Source organism: Diceros bicornis, chromosome 33 (assembly GCF_020826845.1).
Source record: "Diceros bicornis minor isolate mBicDic1 chromosome 33, mDicBic1.mat.cur, whole genome shotgun sequence".
Classification (NCBI taxonomy): Eukaryota; Metazoa; Chordata; class Mammalia; order Perissodactyla; family Rhinocerotidae; genus Diceros; species Diceros bicornis.
Window position 1 is genome coordinate 20,698,870 of NC_080772.1, and position 27,317 is coordinate 20,726,186.

Consider the following 27,317-nt stretch of genomic DNA (forward strand, 5'->3'; position numbering starts at 1 on the left):
TAAATTTTAGATTTATTTAAATTCTAGAAGTAATATTTGCTTATTTTGACAATTGAAAAAATACAGACATGTAGAAAGATAGTCTCTCCCTTCAGTCCCCTCAAATTCTACTTGTGCAGAAAGAGTTGTATCTTTTCACATCCTTTGAAATAGTTTGCATCTTTTTACATCCTTTTCTTTGTACAAACTAACATAAAATATGCGTGGGTGGTTTTGCTTTATAAAGCTGGCTTTAAATTGTACACATTCTTAAGCAACTTGTTTTTATTATTTTAAAATGCATTGTGGAAATATCTCCATGCTAATAATCTTAGATCTAAGATCTATAGATCTATAACTGCATACTGTAGCATAGTGTGAATATGCCATAATTTGTTTATTCCCCTGTTGAAAGTCGTTTAGATTAATCCGAGAATTTTGCCACCACAAACTATTTGCTGAAATAAACAAATAAATATCTTGGTCTTTCTGCTAAAAAAAAAAATTGTACATATATACATAGTACAGGTATTTTCATTTCTTTATGATGACTTACCAACCATAAGATTCTGGGTCAAAGAATTAGCATATTTTTTATTATAATAGATATTGCCAGATTACTTTTTTAAAAGGTAGAGGACAGATATATTTCAATAGCCTGAGACTTTATTTCCTATAGCCTTACCATGTAAGTATTTTTTAATTATGTTATTTTATTTTTATCAAATCAAAAATATATATGGTTTAAAAAGTAAAGCAGTACTCCAAGGCAATAGCGTCGTTTTCTCTCCCCTGTTCTGTTTCTAATGTGGAACCACTTTTAACTCTTTTAGATGGTTTATTTTGGTGCACATGTCTACATATCTAAACATATAAGATACACAGTTCTCTTTACTTTTTGAGTTCGAGGCATCATCTCTTGACTTCCTTCTATGACTTTGTGCTTTATACCTCCGCCCCATCTCATCCTCACGGTACAGTCCTGTAGTTATTTCAAATAATGGTTGAATGTGTACTCTGCATTGATATTATAATGACTGTATTTACATATGTGATGTGTGATGTCTTGGACCAGTCAGGAAAACTGACATTACTCTAGGCATTTCAAATATAGGCAATTTAATGAAGATTATTCCTTGCATGGGTGTTGGAAGGATTGAGAGAGTGAAAAAAAGAATATAGTGATGAAATAGTAACAAAATCAAAAATAAACAAGTGGGAACACATCAAACTAAATAGATTTTGCACAGCAAAAGAAACCATCAACAAAGTGAAAAGACAACCTATGGGATGGGAAAAAATATTTGCAAGCCATTTATCTGATAAGGGGTTAATATCCAAAGTATATAAAGAACTCATACAACTCAGTAGCAAAAAACCAAACAACCCAATAGAAAAATGGGCAAAGGACTTGAATAGACATTTCTCCTAAGAATATATGGAAGGCCAACAGGTACATGAAAAGATGTTCAACATCACTAGTCATTAGGGACATGCAAATTAAAACCACAATGAGATATCACCTCATGCGTGTTAGAATGGCTTTTATCAAAAACATAAGAGAAACAAATACTGGTGTGGGTGTGGAGAAAGGGAGCCGTTTGTTGTGCACTGTTGGTGGGAATGTACACTGGTGCAGCCACTATGGAAAACAGGATGGAGGATCCACAAAAAATTAAAAATAAAACTACCATATGATACAGCAATTTCGCTTCTGGGAATATATCCAAAGGAAATGAAAACACTAACTCAAAAAAATATCTGCACCACCATGTTCAGCATTAGTTACAATAGCCAGGAAATGGATACTTTGTCATTTTAAAAATTTTAAACACTTCTCTCCTGTAGCTTTCTGTCTTCTTGCTGCAATCTTGGCTCCTTGATTTCTAACCTTTTTCTCAGCTGTCTTCTGAGTCCATCCTTCACTATCATCCTGAGGGTTCCCTTTTCCTCTTTCTTATAGAGTATCACCTATTTCCTGAATCCCAAGTCTTTCCATTTTTTGGTTTACTTCCTCATTTTGGTGGAGCGCTTCCACTAGGACCTTCCGAAAAAGAGTGCTTGCAAGATACATTTTTGAGTCATTATAAGTATCTTATTGGTTCCTTAGTTGGGTATGAAATTCTAAGTTAGAAGTAATCTTCGTTGTAATTTCGAAGGAATTTCTCCCATGTATTCTGGGGCCAAGCTGTACTATTAAGAAGTCTGATAGCAATTGATTTGCTAATTTTGTCTCTGAAAGCTTTTAAGATCTTTTCTTTATCACCACTATTTTAAAATTTTGTGATGATATGCCTTGAATTGTACTGGACATTTAATGGACATTTTCAATCTGAAAAACAGTTAAATTCTTATAGCCTTATTACTTTGGCATTGATCCTCTTTCATTGATGCTTTAATGTTTACATGATATGAAATGTCAAGTGTTTTGGTATCTCTCTCTTCAGACACTTAGGTTTCAGTGTTCTCTCCCTTGCTAAATCCAACTACTACTCATCAATCCATTTTGTATCTTTCAAAAAAATATGTTGCTACTTCTTGCCTACTAATGTCTTCTCTCCTTGTTCAACTAATTATTTGACAAAAAAAAAATCTCTTTACTGTAATGTAATTTTATTGGGAATTTAGGGGGAAGTGAAGGGAAATATGTATATTCAGTTTTTCATGTTCGTGTTTTGCCGGAAGACAGCAAGAATATCTTAAAAATATGTATTGATTGCTGATGAAGTTAGTAATTTTTAAGCTGCTAAACATAATACAGATTATACTTTGCTTGTGTTTTTCCCTAAACTATAGAAATTATTAGTCTTAAATCAGCACCTGAATTTTATTTTTTCTATCAACACTGTCACACTTCCTTTTACTTGTCCAGTTAAACCATTTCTTAAAACCCAGATTTATAACTTTCCCTCTGCTCACAGGAAAACCATTTTCAAGACAAACATTTTTATTCTGTACATTGATCTTGATAGAATCTTTCACATAATGATGAATAGTAAGTTTTTATCATTATGTAGTATGCTTATGAAGTGATAATTTTTTTTAAACATAGTGCCAAGGTCAGTAGATCATCCCAAGTGGAGCTGGCGGACTAAACCAGAAAGCCGTGATTTTGATGAATTGAACCACATCCTTCAAGAGAGCAAGAAGCTGGGAAAAGCCCTTGAGAATCTCTCTCGAAGTAAGTTCATTTACTTGATTCTAATTGAAATTCCTAACCAGTATTAAAGTAGAAACATTCATTTCTTTTGCTGGTGGACCCATTCATTACTATTGCCAGTACCCATTTCCAACATCCTCATTATAATTCTGTGAGAGGTTGAGGAGTTCCAAAGCTGTGAGATTGGAAATGAGGATTGATTTTGCATATTACACAAATTCGTGGGAAGACTGGTTGTATAGAGTAGGAGGGGCTGTAGACACCCAACGCCCCCAATACACACCTTTGGCTATTTGACTTCAATCTCTCTACATGGTCTCTGTTACCCGGGTCAGATGCCCACCTAAAGATATCTTATTCACTCTTCTCTTTTGAGCCCTGTTGTTTTGTGTCATCCAAATTAATACACATACCTATCACCTCTATGAGTTTTTGATCTCTCTAAACTTCTTAAGGATAGAAACCGAGCCAGATTCTTCTTAGAATCCTTTCAGAGCCTAGCATAATGCCTTGTAACATACTTTTTTGTAAAAGCAATGATTCTGTAATAAAAGGGCCTAGGTTAGAGGTTGTGCTCTGCCACCTATGAGATAAATAACCTCAGGTAAATTATTTAACCTCCATGAGCCTTGGTTCTCTCATCTCCAAAGCAGGAAGATATGATTATGCCTCCTCCTTTTGGTAGGTGTGAAGGTTTAAAATGAGATATTTCAAGTAAAAACTTTTAAATGTTGTCATGAGAGTAGGCAATCAAATATTTTGATTTGATAAATGCACTCGAATTAGTTGACATACATGTATACTTTTATGGTTTTAGAATTGAGTTCAAAGTATTCCTATCTTTCTCTTGTTTTTAACGTCTCTCTAGTTTTGAAAATTAGATGCCTTTAGAAGCACATTGATGCCATGGCCTCACTAAAATTTTCTTTTGGTGCCATAGAATATTACAAATTCTTAAATGGAAAATAGAACACTAGCAAATTCTATTGGATTATGTTGGGGATCTGTCTGTTTTTTTAGACAGCATAGTTTTACTACTTTCATAATTTGTATGAAAGTTAAAATTATCCCATGGTATATTTTGGGAGAAAAAAACATATGTATATATATATACACAAACACACACACATATGTCTAAATATTATATTGTAATTATATATTTTTACATATTATATTTTATTGTATTATAATTATATATATGTATATATAGAGAGAGAGATTTAGTTTTTTCATACCTCTTCATTCGTAATTCACTAGAGCCCTTTTTTAGACTTTTGTGCAATGAACCTATCTCAAAAGTTAACCTGCCTACTGATAGCATCTTATAATTTTGCCATTAGTAGAAACTCTGATTGGGATTCAAGAAAACTTTGCTTTTGCCTAGATTTACTTTTAGAGCAAACAATGATAAAGTGAGTTTTAGCTTATTGGTATATTATGTTCTTGAAAAGAGCCTTATCCTATTGATACGGCAGAAGCTTATATTAATATGTATAAATCTTACATATATGGGCAGAGCCTGTGGCTCTTTACAGCCTCTCAAGTTATTTAACAACATGAGTTAAAAGACAGATGGCTGAAGAATATGCCCGATTATTACTCAGATCTTCAAATATAGTATTAGTCAGTTTTTGTCATTTAAAATATAACTACCTTGCAAACACTTGTTGTATCATTGTTAATTTGGAAGAAAGTGTTTGGCCTGCCCCTAAATCTTTTTAATAAAGGAATTTGACTGCCTTTCAATTATGTACTTGCCCAGATCTGTAGCAGAAGTGTCAGGGTTCTAGCTATGGTCTGTTCCAAGAAAACCTGGTGTGGCCTTATAGGTAGAGCTTTGCAACTGAGTCCTGTGGTCAGAAGGTAGTGGGGGCTCTAGGAGGGGGCTCATTTAATTCTTGCAGTGAAGTCTGGAGAAACAAAAATGGCAGGGGGCAGTCCTTGGTAGGGGGAGTGGAAGAGATGCAAGTATGGGACGTTATTCTTGGGACAAAATCAGGGCCAAAGAAGCCATTGGGTGAGTCAGCAGCTTGCCAGAAAAAGGCGTCATGTTCAGCTTCTGTGTGTGTGATGGAGGGTTGCTTTTAGCTTCACTTGATGGTTTTAAGGGGGCTCTATTCTTTTGTGACAGTAGTGGCGGGGTTTATGTGGGGGTAAGGGAGCAGTTGATCATTTAGGAAGAGATTGCTCTTTTCTTCCTCTAAGTTTTTTAGAGTCTCTTTCTGAACAAAATGCTACTTTCTTGGAATGACTTGAGTTTGGGTGCTTTTCACTATCTAAGGTTTAATATTAACTTTTTGTCTTAGGTCCAACTTGTGCTTAACTACCAAGTTATGAATTTGCCTGAGATGGTCAGTGTAAATTAGTAGAAATACAGCTTTACCATTTATTGGTGTTTATTTAGCAGTCTAGCTGCCCAGAGTTCAACTGTGTAATTGCAAACTTAGTTCCTCCATCATCCTGAAGCAGGATGCCATTCATTCATACTTGACCTTGTTTGACTCTTATAGTAGCTTCAGGTTAGTAACTCTCTCTCTAATCCAATGGTAACTTTATTTCCCATTGTTTTATTTACTAGAAAGACATAGGGAATGGCCTTTTTCCTCCAGGTACGGTCAAAAGGAAGATTCAATGTTTTGTTATTGTGGACTTTTCTCTCCAGTACCATAGCTGTTGATAGGAAAGGTTGAAGGTTTTTAGTGATCTCCTAGTTTTCATACAGTCTCTGATAGAATTCTCTCTGGCAAGACTGGCCTTTGCTTTATCTTAGTTGTACTTTCTAAAAGATGTGACGTATTTTAGAAGTATTTATTTAGTTGAGATTGACAGCAAAAAATCATTTATATCCATGAAATGATAGAATTATTTCAGCTCTACAGCTGTCAGCTTAACCCAACTCTCTCTCTTTAGACAGGGATCAAATAGTAGCAGGCAATACTGGATGTTCTCTCCAGTTTGCCGCCAGGATTTTTCTTTCAGTAATGACTGTACCCTGCTTTTTTTCTGCCTTTTGCAAACCTTTCAGTGTAATTCTTTATCTTAAAGTCAGTCATGAACTGTGACACTCTTCGTGCTGTGACTCTCTTGTAAAGGTAGACGTGTTAGAGTGACTTGTGGTTGCATAGTGATGTGATGTGGTGCTGTGCTAGGCATCGTGGGGTTTTGGTGCCTGGATCCCTCCCTTTGCAGCATTTCTGAACTTTTTCCAAACATAGCTTCTCTCATTTCTGAAGCCTAGACATGTGGCCATTCCTTCAAATGTTTGCTTCCATCTGACTTGGTTGCAGTAGTGAGAAAAATTGTTTTTGAATAGGGAAGTTGCAATGATGTGCAAGACCTTCACATCCCCAAATAATGTATCTCTTCTAGTGGCTGTGACTGAAAAGCCTTAGGGTAATAACCTTCTCAGTGCATCATATTAGGGCCTGTCATCCCATTACTGGTGATATTAACCTGAATCAGTTGTTTAAGGTGGTGTCTGTCAGCTTTCTCCACTGTAAAGTTAATACTTTTCCCTTTGTAGTTAACAAATATCTTGGCAGAGATTCTTTAAGACTTTGAAAATATCCTGCTTCTTTTCAAATTTTCACCCACTAATTTCAGCATCCATTGCTGGATCTTGCCTGAAACGGTAATTACTGTGATGTTCTAAAGGATATTTTCTGTTTCTTTCATTTCTTTATACATTGCAATTCCTCAGTAAAGAGAAGGAACTATAGGCTTCTAACTACCCCCAAAATAACAGGGCCTATTCACGTTTGCTTGTGACTGGTTATATTTCTGTTTATCTAATATTTAGATATGCATATGGACATGTATGTAGATATGGATATGAATGTGAGTATGGAAATAAGCATTTCTCTCTTTCTCTCTTTATATATAAAGGGAATAAAATATATTCACAAAGCTAATTCACACTGATTTTTCTTGGGTTTGAATATGCTATATTTACCAGATTAAATTTATTCAATATCTTCTTCAAGAAATAACATCTAGAAGGAACAAATTTGTTAAGAGGCCTTGATTTTGCCTTTTCTATCTACATTTTCATAATCCTACTCTCTACCAATGTCCGAGACATTCTGAAACCTAGCAAAGTATCACCAGGGATTTGTGCTTCTGAGGACATCTGAGGTAGCGTCATTAGTAATTATTGCTTTGGAATGGTCTAGTACCCATCAAAATAAATAATTTTGCTCGTTGCAGTCTTTTGTGGGAATACATACATGTACATATAAATAACTAATCAATAATTTTAGGAAACTCTTTCAGAGACTGATAGCAAATGGTACATCTTTATTAGACATTTATTATGCCATTCTGAATTCTTCTCTGTTGGATAACATCTCATCTAACTGTACTTCACGCACACAAACACACCCCACACACACCACACATACACACATACACACACCCCACACACATCTGAGCTTAAATAGTGTAAATTCAATCAATGTTTGGTACACATTTTTTAAAATGTCAATTTTTGTATATTATGTGCACTCTATTCTGTCTTAGTTATATCCTTTTTAAAGACCATAATGTATATCACATAAAATGGCCACAAGGGCTGTCATGGGAAGAGTTCTAGACTGAAAGATGATCTGGGTCCTGCTCTGCCACTCACTTGCTTCCAGTGTTTTTGTTTTTTTTTTTGCTGGGAAAGATTCACTCTGAGCTAACCTCTGTTGCCAATCTTCCTCTCTTTTTTCTCCCCAAAGCCCCAGCACATAGTTGCATATTTTAGTTGTAAGTCTTTCTAGTTCTTCTATGTGAGCTGCTGCCACAGCATGGCTACTGATAGACAAGTGGTATGTTTCTGCCCCTGGGAACCAAACCTGGGCCACCAAAGCGGAGCATGCCGAACTTTAACCATTGGGCCTTCAGGGCTGTCTCTGTTTCCAGTTTTGAGTATATCATTTGGCCTCACTCCTCAGTTTCCTCTTTTGAGGAAATGAAGGAATTTACACCAGATTACCCTAAAGAATCCCTCCAGTTTTCACAATTCTGAATAGTAATGATCTATCATTCATATTCCAAAGTTAGATTGTCCTCATGGCTTACAGGCTATGGTCCACGTGCTTGCATTCTTTCTAGCTCTTTCTTATCCTCACTCTGTTCTTCCTGTGCTCTAACCCTCAGTATATTGGAGTACCTCACATATATTGGTCCTTCATTCTTTTCACCTTTCTCCCTCATTCTGGTCTCCCTCTTACCCTGCACAGACTAAAACATGGACCAATTTTACCAATATCCTTGTTCACTCTTGTTTCCATCCTTCTGTCTTTCTCCTTGTGAAATTCTCATCTTTGAATAAGTGCTGCGATCTTCAACTGTTCTTCACCAGTAAAGCTGAAGGCCCCAGGGAAAAATGACACAGTCAAGCTGAACACTACCCTGCAAATTCATGGTTTTCAGCTCTGTTAACTTATTCTTGGTCAGTCCTTCCCTCTCGCTACCCTTTCTGCAACTACGAAAAAGCCACATAATAATCTGTAAACCCCTACTCAATCCCTGCCTCACTGTCTTAGCAAATAGCCTGCCTCCAACTCCAGGGAAAGACTTAGATTATCGAATGTGATCTCTCTCTGCCTTGCCTTCTACCCACCTGCATATGTAAGTACATCCAAACCCATCCTGCCCTTCTCCTTCCATTCTCAGAGGAGAAGGTGTTTCTCTTGTTGAAGACCAAGGCTTCCACCTATGGTCTTGATCTCATATCCTGCCCTCTCCTTTGAGATCTGATTCCATTAATTATTTTGTCATTTTTCTATGTGAAAATCTTTCTAATTCCAGTTCCATCAATTATTAGCTTTGTGACCTTGGGAAAATTATTTAACCTCTCTGTGTCTCAGTTCCCTTTACTGTAAAATTGCAATAATAATGCTGCCTACTGCTTAGGGTTTTTGTGAAAATCAAATGAGACGGTGTGTCTAAAGTGCTTAATATGGTACCTGGTATGTAATAATTGCTAATTAAATGTTAGATATTATATTAGATTTCTATTACTGGAACTGTAACAAATAACCACAAACTTAGCAAGTTTAAAAAATAGAAATGTTTCATCCTACAGTTTCTGTGGCTCAAAATGATGGGTGTGGGTTAGCTGGGTCCTCTGCTTAGGGTCTAGGCAGGCTGAAATTAAGGTGTTGGTTGGGGCTGCAGTCTCACCTGAGGCTTGGGATCTTCTCCCAAACTTATTCAAGTCATTGGCCTTAGCGTTGTAGCACTAAGATCCCTGTTTTCTCTTTGGCTGTTGGCTGGGTGTTGCTCTCAGAAACTAGAGTCATTCTCAGGTCCTTGTCTTGTGGCCTCCTCCTCTCACAACAGTAGTTTACTACTTCTGAGAACTGAGAAGATCTCAGACCACGAGAACATCTCTCTGAATCTTCACCTTCTTTAAAGGGCTCACCTGATTAGGTCAGGACCACCCAGATAATCTCCCTTCTGCTTTACTCAGACATCTGGTTAGTAACCAAATCAAGAGAGTGATATCCTTTCATGCTCAGTTGTCCCATGAAGACTCAAAGGGAAAGGATTACACAGAAGTATATGTTTGAATTCTGCCTACCACACATATTATTAGTGTTATTACTATTTATCCCTAACAGCCTATAACATGCTGCAGCTAAGCACTGCCCAGTAGAAATTTAATGTGAGCCATATGTGTGATTTTATATTTTCAAACAGTCACATTCCAACAAAAGCAAAAAGAAATCTGTGAAATTAATTTTAGTAAAATATTTTACTTAACCCAGTATATCCAAATTATTATCAGTGTGATTTATATTCCATATACAAATTATTACTGAGATATTTTATATTCTTTTTTTCATCCTAAGTTTTCAAAGTCTGCTGTGAATTTTAATTTATAGCACATGTCAATTCGGACTAGCCACATTTCAAATGTTCAATAGCCACATAATGAGTGGCTGCCATATTGGACACCACGACTCTACCTAATGTTAAAAACACACACGCACAAAAACTCGCTTGAGTTTGAGTTTCTTCCAGAGAGCGTCAGAATTCCTTCTTTCATCCAAATTTTCAAAAAGAACAGTTAACACTCCTCGTCTCCACTTGCTTATCTTCCTTTTGCTCCTCCGTATTATTGTACCTATCATTCTACTGAAACCTTTCTCACCATGATCACCAGTTGAATCTGAATTGTCACACTGCATGGACACTTTTCCGGCCTTCATCTTACAAAATTGCTCCAGCAATTTTAACACCGTTGATTACTCTGTCTTTCTTCAAACTCTCTGGTCTCCTGGTTTCTGGGGCCTGGCCCTCACTCGATCCTCTTCGGATGCCCACACATCATTTCTTGTAGGTTTCATTGCCAGTGCTCCTCTTTCTTCCCTACCACTTTAATGCTGTTTCCCCCGTTCCTTTGCCTCTGTTCTTTCCAATGCTCTCTCTGTCCAGCCTCATCCTCCCTCATAGTTTTAATTATCACCTCTTTGTGGCTAACTCAAATAAGTATATTTCCTATCTAGACTTTTTATGCTTTTATAAACAAAATGCCTAAAGCATATCTCCACTTAGCTATCCCACTGCCATGCTAAACTCTGCATATCTAAGTAGATCATACCTCCCTCTTCAAACGTGACCTTTCTTCTGCGTCCTCTGTCTCAGATGATGGCACCATCGCTTACCAGTTTACCCAAACTGGAACCCTTCTAGATTCCTCTCTTTCCCTTACTGTTCATAACCAATTAGTTGCCAAATCTTGCTCATATTCCCTCTGAAATATGTCTTGGGTCTGACTCTTATCCACCCCTATTATTACCACCTAGTTCATACTCTCAACGACACTGACCAGATCATTGGTTTATCCCTTTGACATGTTCCCTTTCATTCCTGCCCCCTGACAGAAAAAGACAGGTGCAGTCCCTGCCCTTATTGAGCTTGTGGCTGGCTGGTTTGCCACAACCTTATGTTAGGTGAGTCTCATGGCTCAAATCTCTGTGGCTTCATACAATATAAGTGTTTCTCACTCAGGGAATAGCTCAATGTAGTGTGCCAGGGATGCAGACTCCTTCCATCCTTTTATTCTACTATCTTCAACACATGACTTCCAAGGGTCCTGCAAAAGCAGAAAGAGGCAGTAGAGGATCACGGGGGAGGTTTCTAATGCCTAGAGGTGGAAGTGTAGTCCATTACATCTGCCCACATTCCAAAACTACCTGCAAGGGAGGCTGGGAAATGTAGTGTAGCTTGTGTGCCCAGGAGAAATATGGAAATGGTTTGAGCAATGAATAACCAGTCTTGCCTACACTCTTAACTTTCTTCTCGCTGCAATCAGTGTGATTGATCTAAAGTGAAAACCTGATCCTTTCAGATATTCAGCAGTTCATTAAAACCTCCTGGAAGGTGCTCTATGACCTGGCCCTTAATCATGTCTCCAGTATCATCTCTCATGACTTATCATCAGGCTATTTATGTACCAGAAACATGGGAGTTTTTCACAGTCACTGATGTTCCTCCATTTCATGTATTTGCCCCGTGCCCTGAAATCTCATCCCCACCTCCCTCCACCACTTCCATTTCCACCAAGCTAAATCCTACTCCTCTGTTAGCCTCAGCTCAAGTATCACTTCCTCCAAGATGATGTCTCTGTTGCTTTCCTTCTCTGGACTGGATTTAGTGCCCTTCTTTTTGTGCTTTTATACTTTTCTCTGAACACACTTATCTTCTCTTATCTGCTTTTACTTATCTGCTCTCTGGACTTTGGGCTTCCTGCAAGCAGGGCCACCCCACACCTGGGCTCCCCAGCACATAGCACAGTGATTAGTGCATAACTCAGTCATGCATGATTTGCCGGGTGAGCACTACTTCTGGTTCCATTTCTTCCTGATCCAACTTCTCTGAGACCCCTCCCTCACTCTTTCTTCACTGCAGATCTGCCTTCTGCTTCTCTAAGTGTGGACTTTTGATATCAGATTGCATGGGTTTTGGCATTTGTAGATTTGATTTCTTTGCTGAGATCGTTGGCTTTGACTGTGGCTTATCTATTGAAGGTATTATGCTTAAAAATAAGTAGCTTGGTGAGTAAATAGGTAAATAAATAAAGAAACAAACTAAAAGCTAAAGAGCAGCAGTTCCCTATTATATGACATTGGTCAACACAACCCTTTGCTTAACAAGGTGCTAGTCCCAGAGTAGCAGGACTTCCAGTGTTTTCTGAGCCTAATGCTTTTGCTGCTTTTGGCAATTTTCTCTGAAGTAAGGCAATGACAGGATGAGTCTCTAGTCCATCCAGACATCAGTCTACAGATTGCAGCTCATGTGAAAACACTGGCTAGAGCTTTCCCAAGGAAAAGATCCCAGCTGTTGGGAGAACAGAGGACAGAAATGTATGCCCTGTGACTGATAATAGCAGTCTGGACTTAGCCAAGAAAAAATAACAAATAACTTTTTCAGTTCGTCAATCAAGAACACACCCAAAAAGTCTTATCTGATGAACAACCTGGGGAGTTAGAGAATAACAGCCAATGAATGAAAATAGAAGCAGATAATGTGGCAATTCATTGTTCATTCATTCCCACATTCATGTATTTAGTCTTCACACATTTATGTGGGAATACAAGATGATTAACATGTGCATCCAGACCTCAAGTTTATCTTTTAATAGGGGAGGTAGGGGTGAAAAGCAGAATTTCAAAGCCTTGTAAAAGGTGCTTTAAGAGACCAATGGGAGTACAGAAGAGCCTTCAACAAGGGTGTTTAGGGCCAACCTGATCGAGAATATATCTGAATAGAGTCTAGAAGGATAAAAAAGTAAAGCTAAGGTAAAAGGAGAGTGAAGATGTGTCATGGGGAGGGATGTTCCTGGCAGAGAGAGAAGGATGTGTGTAAGAAGGTATTTCAAAGAAAGAGGAAAATTTTGTATTGTTGTTGCATAAAAGATGAAGCAAGAGGTAAAGGCAATGAAGATTGAAATCTAGGTAGCAGGAGAGTCAGGAGGTGGGGGCTTCTATGCTACAGGGATCTTATAAGCAGGTCATGATGCTGTGTTTTTGAATGATCACTCAGGCGCAGCATGGAGGAGAGACTTGATATGGTCCACGCCTCAAGGCAAAGACAGGATGAACAGAGCCTGAAATAAGCAGAAACCATGGGATAGAAAGGAGGGAATGGGTTTAAGAAAATGTAGAAAATTATGTGACCAAGACTCATTGATTGATATGAAGGAAGAGTGAGAATAAAGAGAGAAGGATGTATTTATTTGTTTTATTTTTTGGTTTTGTTTGTAATCAAGGTGACTGGGTGCTGCCTCTACCCTAGATAAGAATTCAGGAGGATTTGAGGGTGGAGGAGGAGTGTTGTGTCAAACTCCAGTTTCAGATACCTTTGGAACATCCAAATGGTGTGGACGGCTCTCCTCTGTTCTCAGCAGTTGAGTATACGTATATATAAATTGGCAATTTGGAGAAGAAGTTTGGTTAGGGATATAGATCTTGGGATCTTTAGTATATAGAGAAAGAGAGGCACACAGACACACACAGACACACAAACACACACCTCATCAACATTTGAGATACAGGTAGAAAAGTAATCTAGTTGAGGAGACTGAAAAGGAGTTTTCAAGGAGGTAGGATGAAAACCAGGATAGAATGTTTTCCTAAAAATCAAGGAGGGAAAATATTTCTGAAAATTGAGATGTCCAAAGTGGCAGATAAGTTCTATAAGAAAAAGATGGAAATACATCTAGTGTGTGCAACTATGTCTAAGCTATGCTTCCACTATTGACTGCAGTGGGGCTTATAATAGTGAAATTTGGAAATTAAGTGTCTTTCATTAGAGAAATGGATAAAGAAGTCATGGTTCATTCACACAGTGGTAAACTGTATAGCCGTTAAAAATGATGTTGTGGAAAATATTTATTAATATAAAATGCAAGGAATATATGCTTTATATAAAAGGCAGATAACAAGATGTGTATTTTTAGTTTCAATTTTGTTTTATATATAAGCATATGTAGGCACATGGCATTTATATGTATGCCTATATATGCATGCAAAATTATTCGAAAGAATTCATTATAAACTGTTATCGTTACTTAACATGAATGGAGGCTTGTTTTCCTTTCTCCCCTTATTATATTTCCTATTTTTTCTGTGATAAACATGTATTGATTTGATAAAATGAAATTTAAAAAGTATCTTTTTGTAATAGAAAAGACTTCATTTGATTTGATGATCAGCTGGTGTATAGTTACTTTTTTTTTTTTTTTAAGATTTTATTTATTTATTTTCCCCCCAAAGCCCCATTAGATAGTTGTATGTCATAGCTGCACATCCTTCTAGTTGCTGTATGTGGGACACGGCCTCAGCATGGCCGGAGAAGCAGTGCGTCGGTGCGCGCCCGGAATCTGAACCCCGGGGCCGCCAGCAGCGGAGCGCGCGCACTTAACCGCTAAGCCACGGGGCCGGCCCTATAGTTACTTTTTAAAGAGCAGTTTTTAGAGAATAGTGGAGGCAGAAGCTAGCAAGTAGTGGATAGAAGAGTAAATGGACAGTAAAGAAGAGAGACAAGGAGTATAGACTCTTCTTTAAAAAGTTTTGATGAAAAGGGAAGGTGTGAAAGAGAACGGTAATTAGTGGGGGAAGGTAAGAAGTGTTAGTTGGGATTTTTGGTCATTTTGGTTTGGTTTCTTTTAGTTTCGTGTGTGTGTGTGTGTGTGTGTGTGTATGAGAGAAAGAGAAAAAGTGAGAGAGAGAGTATTGTGTGTGTCTGTGTATATATGTAATGGTTTTACGATGATCAGAGGAAACCAAAAGAAAGAACTTGCAGATGCAGGAGAGAGAGAGAAGATAATAGATGGAGCAAATACCAGGGAAGGCGGATGGGGTTGGAGTCAAGAAAGCAGGTGTGGAAATTGGGCTTCCCAGGAGAAAGAAGACATCATACTCTCAGACTGGAGAGAACAGTATGAGTGGCTTGTTTGAGGGGGAGGATGGATCAGGACCTCCAGGGAGTTCAAACCTGATAGTTTCAAATTTTTCAGGATATTTGTAGTTGAGGTCCTTTATGGTGAGCAAGAGGAGAAGAGGAGTAGGGGCCTGCTGAAAACCATCAAGGTTTGGAAGTGTTCTTCGAAGAATGAAAGAGTTGGTTAGTCAGGGACAAAAATTGACGTGTGCTTCTAGAGCAAAGGTCAGCAGACTCTGACCCATGAGCCAAATTGAGCCTGTGGCCTGTTTTTGTGGCCCATGAACTAAGCATGTTTTTTTACATTTTTAAAGGGTTGTTTAAAAAAGAAGAAGAAATAGATGAATATGACACAGACCATATGTGACTCGGAAAGCCTAACATATTTACTGGTTAGCCCTTTACAGAAAATTTTGCCAACTTTTGTTCTAGGGTAACCAATTGAAGATAGATTCCCTCAGTTCATGGCAGGAATTCTTTTTGCTCTAAAAGCAGTCAGTAGCCTGGCTAAAGAGTGTTTTAATTGACAAATGGTCAGGGGTAGGTCTGGGTTATCAGCAATGTTCTATTTGTCAATTTGTGTGATACTTATGTAGGTAATTGCTTTAATGTTATTCATTATACTCAGTGATGTGCTGGTATACTGACTCTAAAAATAAGCCCTAATTTGTAGCATCTGCCAATTTCCGTATTGTAAATACTCCCACCATGGCTAATTTCAAGCCACTAATGTGATATTACTGAATGAGGAGTGGGGAAGAAATGTGCAGAGTTGGGAAGAGATGTGCAGAATTGGTTCTTATAGTTTGGGCTAGCTCCAGCATAAAACCAGTATTTCCATCTTGTATACTCTATTTCTGTATGTGTTTATTATTTCACGATTGAAAAAAAGAAGAGTTGGGGCAGTCTATCGCTACGTTCTCGTATCATTGGGATTTTTTCCAATGGGGAAACAGATTTTGGTGAAATAGCTAGTTCTGTTTTATACCATATGATTTTTATGACCTACTCTTATGAAATGAATTACACTGACTAAGCTTTAAAGAATTGTGAAAAGTTGCTACTTCCATTACTTGTAGCTACAATCTGATTCTCACTCTAGGGCTAAGCTGATACCTGGGAAGATGGAAATCATGGTGAAGCATATGGCTCTTGTTTTCTTGATATAGCACAACTCACACTTGGGAATGTGAGAACTGTGTTTTGGAATCAATTCCTGATACCACTGAGACCTTTTTGGAGATTGAAATCAATGGAAAGGCACATAAGTTGAAAGACAAGTGGAAGCCATCCAGATAGGTTTGCACTGCAGCAGAATCAGGAATCCACCTCTGATATGCCTGTGAGAGCCCTTGCCTCTTTATCTGGATGAGAAGCTTAGTTTCTGAAGGGACTCATTTCCCCATTTCTTCCAGGCAGCCCACTTCTATAGTTGAGCACCATTGCTACCCTAAACCAAACCTCTTTGGCTACTCTCATAGGCCAATATTTCCTTTAGGGTCTGAGTTTGGCCTTTAGGAAGACCATGTGTTCCAGAATGCAGCAAGAGTCCTACCATCAGATCCTGGGCCTTTTCTCCTCACAACATACTGTAGCACCCGCTACATTTTCTGTTCACCGCAGCTCCCCAGTTTCTATAAACTAAAAATATTAAATTATGATGCCTTTTAAGAGATAATAAAATGCCTAAAAACTGTTAATCTCCTCTCAGGGAATAGCTGTGGATGTTCTGCGAGGCACTAGGAGAAATATCCTGGCTACTCAGTGTGAATGGTACTCGTTAGAGCTTCATGCTTCTGTAAAGAAGCGTTTCTTTAAAATTCTTTCAACTGCTTTTAATGGGTTTAAGCTTTGATTAAAAATGAAATAACAAAAAGTAAAAAATAGTCTAGGCAACTTGACATGGATAATAGAGACCTGAGAGAATTATATATAATAGAGAAGAGATTTATTTAGGTAGTTTCTTCGGCAAAATCATCAAAATATGTAAATACTGAGAAAATATAACAAAACATCTGAACAAAATATGTAAGAGCAAACACCTGGAACAATTACAGGCGTAATTCCTTCCCCAAACCAAGTTTCCCATTTAGCTAGTTTGAGTTTTATTCTGGGAGAATTTTGTTTAGTATATTTTTCTGTCTCTCTCTTTTAAAATAGATTGTCTTTTAAATATTTATTTTTAAATAATATATTCAGTTTTAATCTTGAATTCATATTGGAAAGGAACATTTTTATAGTATTGTATTAAATGTAAATATCAGCATTTAAAATATTTATTTGGCTTTTATAAACTGTAATAATGTATTTTAAATCTACAGTTGACTGTGACCTAAATCATTTGGTACTCTATAATATTCTACATTATCTTGAAATCTGAGTTATTCCAAGTGACCATTTATAATTCTATATGTTTATTAAATGCAAGAATTCATAAACGTGTGACTTATGTTAGGCCTTCAAAAATGTTTATAATTGCCCCGAAAGGTTTGGGATCTTATATCTGTTTCAATATGTTCCCCTACTGTGGTACCGATAGATCGCAGAGTTCTCCACCGCACACCCTCAGTGGTGAACTGCCCAGCTGTGATGCATTCCTTCATGAAGCCTTCTCTCCTTGAATTGTCTGAAGGAGCTGCTTTCATAATACAGAAAGTCCTTGAATAATTGTTAAATTTAGGTCACCCAAAATCCCTGAAGTGGTGGCTAGGCTGTCTTTTAGTATAGTGACTCAGAAAAATTCTTAGTTACCAATAACTTTTACCAAAAAAGAATTTCATAGAATATTGCTATGAAGAATGCACGTTGAATACACCTGTGCTTTTAGTTATCTACAAGGAGAAGAGTGATGTCATTTACTGAGATGAAGTAGGGCATATTTTTTCTGCTTTGTGTATAATTGATTCTTAGGTTAGTGGTATGGGAGATGATCTAGTAACCAGTAAAGTACCCTCTACAGACATTCTGTACCTGAGCAGGGAAGGAGATCTTTACTCAGGCTTATTTTCTTGAGACTATTTTCAGGTACTCTTTCCCAACCCAGCTCATTCTTTCTTGTGCTTTATAGTCTGCTGAACTTTAGCCTTAATCCTGTTGTTGTTTTCTCCGTGTTCCCTTGAATTTCGAATGTTAGATGTTTTCTTGGCTCTTGGCCCAGCCCACACTGGTTGGACACCAGCTTACCTTTGCCCTATGCCCCAAACCTGATGTCTGGCTGCACCTGCTCCAGTGCCTGTGTTCAGCCCTAGGCACACCACGGTTCAAAACAAAGGGGAAATGAGATGATGGGAGGATGACGTCTTTAGCTTGACATGTTGAGAATGAAATGCATACAGGGATTTAGCAACTAGTTCAGAAAGAAAGTCTGTGCCTGCGATCAAGATTTGCTGGCCATCACTATATAGAGAAATAAAAATGTCAGTGGTGTGGGTTAGATTACCAGGTGAAGTATATCAAGTGAAAAGAAAAGACAGCTCAGCAAAGAACCCTTGGCATTTCAGGAAAGGACTCCCTACCCCCAAAGGAAAGGATTCCTGTGAAGGAGACAAAGAAGGAGAATAGAAAAGAGAGGACGGCATTTCAAGAAAGAGAGTGGAGTTAACAGCGTCTATCATCACAGGAGAATAAAATAAAGACTGAAACTTTTTACGTTTCTGACTTAGAACAATTTTGGAGGAATGGTAAAGACAGAAATTAGACTGATGTACAGTGAGGAATGCGTGGATTTTGAGAAAGGGAACTTGTGAGGAGAAATCATTTATCCATTGGCTCAAAAAGCTGTCCATCTAAGGAAATGTGGGACAAATTCCTTAAGCTCTCTAGTCTGTGTCCTCATCTGTAAAATAAGGGAATTAAAATCAATGATCTCCAAGCACCAATCTGCCTTAATATTTTATCACTTGAGAAGTCTAAATCAATTCTTAAGAAGGAACAAAATTATAACAGGCTAAGTTGTACTTGATTGTCAGTCAGTACAGCATAAGAACAACATCTCTACAATTGTCTTTGCAAATTTGTTCTGCATTTAACAACCTACAATGGGTGTGGTACTTGTTTTGTTTTGTTGCATCCTTTGCATTGTTTCAGCAGTTCGTGCTATCACGGTTGATTTAAATTCCTAATTTGTTTTCTTTAGTAGAAAGGATGTACCACGTTATTTTGAAACACTAATAAAAAGAAAAAATAGAATGAAAAGTGCACTAGTTTTACAAATAGAACTTTTGCTTTTGTTTTTAACATTAGGTTATTAAAGATTGCTTCTAAAACTTTTTTATAAATCTCTTTTGAATTCTAGGTATTGCAATTTCAGATGAACTCGATAAGGTAAGTTGAACTATGCATCTAATGAAAAAAATATAGAACTTACATTTTAATCCACTGTCTAAATGAAAAAGTTTCTGAAACATAAAATGTTCCGATGTCATTTATTTGATAACATTTTAAAACTTTCACAATTATATGCTTAGATTCTTTTATGAAAGTTATTGCATGAAATATATAATATCACCTACTCTTTTGAGTTAAGGCTTTTAGAATTTGATTAGGGAAAATTGAATCACTGTAATCATTGAATCGTTGTATTAAAAAATGAAAACTGATATTATATTATGTAAACTATTTGGATTCTGCTTGTATTGATATGATGATGGTGGTGATGATATAGAAGACACTTGTACTTTTCTATAGCTACCCTTCGGAAACGTTACTCAGTAAGTGTTTTTTCTTTTAAATTCCAAGATGCCAAGAGAATATGATGGTGCCTTGCACTGGGGTGATGGTTGTGAAGGTGGTGAGAAGTGATATGACAGGAGTATATTTTAACGGTAGTGTCAACGGAACTTGCTGATGGATCGGATGTGGGGGGTTATAGAAGAAATCAGTCAACGATGATTCCTAGGTCTGGGGGATGAGCAACCAGATTAACATGATGCCATTTACAAAAATTGGAAAAACTGGGAAGGAGCAAATTTGGCAGGTTGGGATAGCATCAAGAGGTTTTTTTGAATTATTTATTTTGAGTTGTTTATTAAACATGTTTATATGAGTTGCTGCTCATGAGAGAGATCTAACTTAGAGTTATACATTTAGGAGTCCTTGGGATAGAGGTTCTCATCTTTTTGGTGTTAGGACCCCTTTACACTCTTAAAAATTATAGAGGACCCCAAAAAGCTTTGATTTATATAGATTATCTCTTTCAGTAGTTACTATGTTAGAAATTAAAACTGAAAATTTTTTCCATGTTTATTCATTTAAAAAATAGCAGTGATAAAACCATTACATTAATAAAAATAACATTTTTATGAAAAATACTTTATTTTCCAAAATAAGATATTAGTGAGAAAGTTACATTATTTACATTAAAAAAATATCTTTAATGTCTGGCTTAATTGAAAACTGCCAGATTTCCATATCTGCTTCTGCATTCAATCTGTTGTGATATGTTGTTTTGGCTGAAAAAAAAAAAATCTTACAGGGCCAGCCCTGTGGCTTAGTGGTTAAGTGTGCGCGCTCTGCTGCTGGCGGCCCAGGTTCGGATCCCAGGCGCGCACTGATGCACCGCTTGTCCGGCCATGCTGAGGCCGTGTCCCACATACAGCAACTAGAAGGATGTGCAGCTGTGACATACAACTATCTACTGGGGCTGTGGGGAGAAGAAAGGGAAAAAGAAGGTGGAGGATTGGCAATAGTTGTTAGCTCAGGGCCGGTCTTCCTCAGCAAAAAGAGGAGGATTAGCATGGATGTTCGCTCAGGGCTGATCTTCCTCACCAAAAAAAAAAAAAAAAAATCTTACAACAGATATGTAGTTGGAAAATGGAGAAGCACCGAGAAATAGCCATCAAAATTTGGTGAACATTGGTCCAGATATCTCTCTAAACAGAAAAAATATTAAAATTTGGCTTGTTGGCTAGATATATAAGTAGAAAGAAAAGGATAGAAAGTATTGTACAAAAAATGGGATCATATAAATCGTGACATTTTAAAATACACTATAATGTAATAATTGTATTATTTTTATAAAAACAATAAATTTAGTGTTCTTCTATTCCAAATAGGAATATACCTTTTGAACTCTGTACCGTAAAAATACGTTTCTGATTCACTAAATAAATAAATAAAATTTATGACTATACTCTTAAATATGAATTCCCTTTAATAAACCATCATAATATTTTAAAATTATTTTCATTTCTATCTGTGCTATCTCCATGCAAAGCTAGATGGTGTCTGTATAGAATAGCAGGTAGACTAAGTGGCAGATGTGGTCTCCCGGCTTTGTCCTGCCTTTCTAGTTCCCCTCTGTGTGTCCCTCATTGTCTTTGCTTCGGTTAGTCCCCTTCTTATACCGTGACCTTCCTTACAATTTGCAGGAATTCAAGATCCCTGCTCTTGCAGTTATATTCTATATTCCTTTGAAATGCAAAGACATAATCATCACTATTTCTAGGTTCATTTGCTCCTTCCAATATATTCTGCAAAGCCCTGGCTGCCTGAGCCATAAATTGGCTTGTGTGACTCTACTTGGCCCTTGTCCTTCTCTTTTTTCTGGGCTCTGATTTGCAGCCAGCTTGGTGTCTACGCCTTTTTTGGTGAGCTGAAGAATGTACTAATTGTTCTTTGAACTGAAGATGGATTTCATCCTCACTGGATATAATCGTGGATGCCTGGACACTTGGTTAAATATCATCCTCAGGACACATCTTCCCCCCCTCACCCCCTCTCTTCTAAGCACTAGCTCTGGGGAGTTTCCATTTAACTAAGTTGCACGACACTGCTGATTTTCATTACTTACCTAATATTCCTGTTTTTGAAGACTTCATGAAAATTGCTGAAATTTATTGCACAGTTATTATTTTTCTTTTTTATTGAGGAAGATGTCAGCAATTTTCATAAATAAGCTTATATTGAAAGAAATATTTATTTCAGTGCAAAAAACTTGTTCCCGCTCTCACACCTGATTTTCAAGAGTACCAGATATTACAAAGGAAACATAGGCTTCCAGAACCATAGTCAGGATCCTTTGCCTGCCTGGAAAGCATCCTTGGATGAGGGAGAGCCTGCCCCATGGTGCCCTCTGCTGACCGTGAAGCTCACAGTCCCGCATTTTCCTCAAGAAAATGTGACTCTCAGGCAGGTACTTAAAAAAACAGTCCAACAGAATGATTAACAATTTGTATTGACCTGACACCTTTAAACTAATAATAAAAATCAATACAGCTTCTTCCTTTTAATCTTCCATTAACAGTTTTGAGAGTTCACTAAAGATCTATTTTTCTTAACTTGATCTTTTACTGTCACATTATAATTAAATTATAATTTCATTGAGGTTACTTTTTCTGTGACTTTTAAAGTTATTTTATGAATTCTGATAAAGGTAATAAAAATTATGAATTCTACTTAAAATGGGAAAATAAAATAAACCAGAGACTAATGTTATTTTTAAGGTTTTTAAAAAAAATTGTGGGAATTCTATCAATTTCTTATTCCTTAATCTTTTCTTTTCCCTTTCTTTAGTCCCTGAATTGGTTTTCTGTTGCTGCTGTAACAACTTAAAACAACACAAATTTATTATCTTATATTTTTGTAGTTAAGAAGTTTAACATGAGTCTCCCTGGGCTAAAATCAAGCTGTCAAGGGCTGCACTCCTTCCTGAAGTTCTAGAGGACATCTCTTTCCTTGCCCTTCCAGCTTCTAGAGGCTGCTGCATCCTTGGGGCATGGCCCCTTTTCTACATCTGCAAAACCAGCAACATCTCATCTCTGTCTAACTGCAGCTAGGAAAAGCTCTCTACTTTTATGGAATCATGTGATTGGTTTGGGGCCACCTGGCTAATCTGGATAACGTCATTTTAACATATTTAACCTTAATCATGCAAAGTCCCTTTTGCTATGCAGTGGAACATATTCAGAGGTTTGGGGATTGGGACATGGACATCTTTGGGAAGCCATTATTTTGCCTACGTAGCCACTATCCAAAAGTTCAGATGGTATTGCCTTTCATATCTGTATCTAATTCTTCAGGCCCCTACCATTCCAGTTCATCCTTCAAAATGCCATGTAGTAGACGTGGCTGGTGCCTGCTCAGTCACCCTTCACTAGGACAGTGCGACCCATCCTTCAACTGCTGTGAGTGTCGGGTGGTTATGGACTCACCCTTCTCCTGAGGATTGCTTCAACCCAATGGGAGCCATCCTGCCAAGAGATGCCTGGGTTGGCCCTCAGCCAATGACTGAGGGACGTAAGGCTCTGAGTTGTTGTTCACATTCCAGAGCTCCCTATGGGATCAGGCTGAGCGTAGACTTTAGCTGAACCTGTATCTTTGCCTTGCTTCTTCCCCCACCTTCTCCCGCTTCCTTCTCTCTCGTACCAGTTTCACTGAAGAGATCCCCTTCAATATATCACTTTTTCAGCCTCTGGTTCTAGGGAATCCTACCTAGGGAATCCTGCTAAAAATTTTTCCATGACTCCCTACTACTTACCAAATTAAGTCCAGATTTCTAAGACTAGAATTAACAGTCTCCATTTTTGTCTCTTAAATCTATATCTTGTGCTTTATTTCCCTCGTTTTCTCCATTCAGAGTCTGTGCTGTGCTCAACAAGGAACAGTGTAAAGCAGGCAGACTACAATATTTCCAGGTCGTGTTTTTTGTGTATTTCCACATTTTTGCTCATCATCATTCCCTCCTCTCTCTGCAACTGTTTTCCGTCCTTCAAGCTCCAGCCTTCCCTGATCACTCTTGCAGAAAGTGACCTCGCCTCCTGTGAGCTCTTAGAGAACACAGCAGCCACATCACAAATGACAATTCTTGTCTCATATTGTAGGAATTTTTCTTCATTGCTTGAAGAAGTAGCCTGGTATTCTGGAAGAATCCACAGATAGGCCTTGGATTGAATCTTGATTCCTGCCCTTTACTAACTGTGTGAACTTTAGGAGGTGATTTATAGATGCTTAGCTTTAGTTTTCTTCTCTGTGAAATGTAATGGTTTTAGTAACTATTAAAAACAACATCAATTACTCTCCCACTCAAAAATAATTTTAGGTAGATTGCTAAAATATCAAAAATATAAAACATTTTAAAGAAATACTTGGGGGGCTGGCCCCGTGGCTTAGCGGTTGGGTGCGCGCGCTCTGCTGCTGACGGCCCGGGTTTGGATCCCGGGCGCGCACCGCTTCTCTGGCCATACTGAGGCCACGTCCCACATACAGCAACTAGAAGGATGTGCAGCTATGACATACAACTATCTACTGGGGCTTTGGGGGAAAAATAAATAAATAAATAAAATTAAAAAGAAAAAAGAAATACTTGGGAAAATCATTTCAGAGGGAACAGAGCATCAGAACGATATGAATCCCCTGCACAAAATGCAGTCTTGAGGTTTGATATCTTTGCTCCAATTGAGCCACAATTGAGCTTTTTGTCACTTGGGTCATCACCTTCCGTAGGATCATAGCAAACCAGTTGTTCACAGGAAAACCAGTTATTTCTGCTACTGCATCCAAGGAAAAATGTCTTCCATTTATCCTCATGAAGTAGATACTGTATAATGTATTAATAATATCCTAAAAAATATTCTTATACTTCTCTGCACCAAAGGACACAATCAACAGAGTAAAAAGGCAACTTTCGGAATATGAGAAATATTTGCAAATCATATATCTGATAAGAGGTTAATATGCAGAATATATAAAGAACTCACACAACTCAGCAACAGCAAAATAAATAACCTGATTAAAACATGGGAAAAGGACTTTAATAGACATTTCTCCAAAAATGATATATAAATGGCCAGCAAGCATATGAAAAGATGCTCAACATCACAAATCATTAGAGAAATGTAAAGCAAAACCATAGTGAAATACCACTTCAAATCCATTAGGATGCCTAATTTCAAAAAAACAGCAAATAATAAGTGTGGTGTGGGTGTGGAGAAATTGGAACCCTTGCTCACTGTCGGTGGGAATGTAAAATGATGCAGTCACTATGGAAAACAGTATGGCAGTTCTTAAAAACATTAAAAATAAAATTACCAGATGATCCAGCAATCCTACTTCTGGGTACATATATCCGAAAGAATTGAAAGCAGGATCTCAAAGAGATATTTGCATACCTGTGTTCATTGTAGCATTATTCACAATAGTCAAAAGGTAGAAGCAATCCAAGTGTCCATTGATGGATGAATAAACAAAATGTATATATACATACAATAGAATATTATTCGACCTTAAGAAAGAAGGAAATCCTGTCATATGCTACAACATGGATGAACGTTGAAGACATTATGCTAAGTGAAAAAAGCCAGTCACAAAAAGACATGTAGTGTCTGATTCCACTTATATGAAGTATCTAAAGTAGTCAAATTCATGGAAACAGAAAGTAGAATGATGATTGCCAGAAGCTGGGGGGAGGGGGAGATGGGAGTTGTTCCATGAGTATAGGGTTTCACTTTTGCAAGATGAAAGAGGTCTGCTCAACGTTGGTTTGCACAGAGATTGGTCGTATAGATGTACTTAACATTACTGAACTATATACTTAAAAATGGTTAAGAGGGTACATTTTATGTTACGTGTATTTTTTTTGACCACAATTAAAAAAAATATATTCTTACAGTAAATAAAATCATTAGTTTCATAGGAGTTCTTTGAATAATGTCTGCTGACCTAGGGAGATAACATAATGCAAAAGCAAAGTTCAGTTACAACAATTCCACAGGAAATCTCAATACTGAGGGAGGTACAGGACAGGCTCTCTGATGTTCTGGCTGAAGTAAAAGATACATTTCAGCGTATCTAGAGTCACAGAAAGTCTGCATATCTTTTAGACAGCTCATGAGACTGTTCTCTTTAACTAGCTCTCATTACCTATTAAATGATAGTGAGTTTGAGTTGCTAGTCCATGAATCTTTAGATAGATATAATAATAATAATAGATATAATAATAATGAACTATTTCATGCATAGTATATTCTAGACCTTGGGGGAAAGCATTTCTTACAGATTATGCCATTTTATCCTAATGAAAAAATAGCTAACATTTATTGAGAACTTACTACATGCCAGGCAGTGTTCTAAGTTATTTACCTGCATTATCGCATTTCATATTTACTAATACCCTGTGAAGTAGAGACTATTATTCCCATTTGACAGGTGACAAAATTGGGATGCAGAGAGGTTAATAAACTTACCAGAAGTTATATAAATAGAAAGTAGAAGTGAAACATAAACCCAGGAAAATTAATTCTGGAGTCCATTCTCTTGACAAATACATCATATTTATGATACAGTTACTGTTATTCACTAGTCTAATAGATGAAAGAATAGATTTTTGTAAGTTCCCCTTGGTCCCATAGAAAATGGAAGTACTAGAAGTCCAACCCAGACAGTCTATACTCCAGTGTCTATACTTTCATCCTCTCCAGCGGGTTGTGCCAGTACATTTCCTATTATAGTGTCCACTGCAGAATAATTACTCAATTAATAATTGCTATTTTTATTAGAAACTCTTTGTTCACAGTGCCTACTAAGCCTGCACTAAGCCTTTGGTAAATAGTTGATGAGTAAATAACCAGCCAGGACTAAAGATGTTTTATTTACCTAATCTAGTTGTTCTACCTTTTGTGGCCTTTTACCATTTTTCCCACTATCAAGACATTTTCTTTGGGTTATTTTATAATATTAGGACCTCTAATTTGTTCTACTATGATAGTAATCTAGAAAGAGATTAGATAGTGTAGTGTTTATGCTCACAAATAATGTTTCATTATTTGTGAAAGTTAAATTTGTGGAAGTTAAATATATATGAAAGTATGTGAAAAACTAACCAGGCAGAGAGTGACAGGTTGTGTTTATCGAGCATATAGTGTGACAGACACTGTGACAAGCGCTTTCAGTACACTTTCTCGCTAATATTCACAGCAGCCCTGTGAGAAAGCTCTCATTATCTCCATTTTACTCACAGGACAATTGAAGCCCACAGAGTTGTAATTTGCGCAGACTTACAGATATAGATAATATACTGCTGAACTAGATTTCAGTAAATTTAACTCCAAAGCCCATTTTCTTAACCAGTCTGTTATCTTACCTCACTAAAAAGCTAAGAAGCTCCAAGAGAGCCTATTTTATATTATTTCAGACTCTCTGGGGCAGACATAACATGCCATGGCCTTTCCAGCCACTTGATGGTTGCCTCCCGTAGTATACCAATGGAAGGGCTGAAATCTTAACTCCTTTAAAGTAAGATGTTTTT

General features: G+C 37.3%; 1 protein-coding gene across 1 annotated transcript in view; it reads left to right on the plus strand.

The window, feature by feature from the left end:
- C33H8orf34 (chromosome 33 C8orf34 homolog) overlaps positions 1-27,317 on the plus strand; it is a 396,656-nt gene that overhangs the window by 90,609 nt on the left and 278,730 nt on the right. The window contains exons 4-5 of the mRNA XM_058528830.1: positions 3,032-3,160; positions 19,371-19,399. Of these exons, the coding sequence (XP_058384813.1) occupies positions 3,032-3,160; positions 19,371-19,399 (158 nt within the window). The remainder of the gene's footprint in view (positions 1-3,031; positions 3,161-19,370; positions 19,400-27,317) is intronic.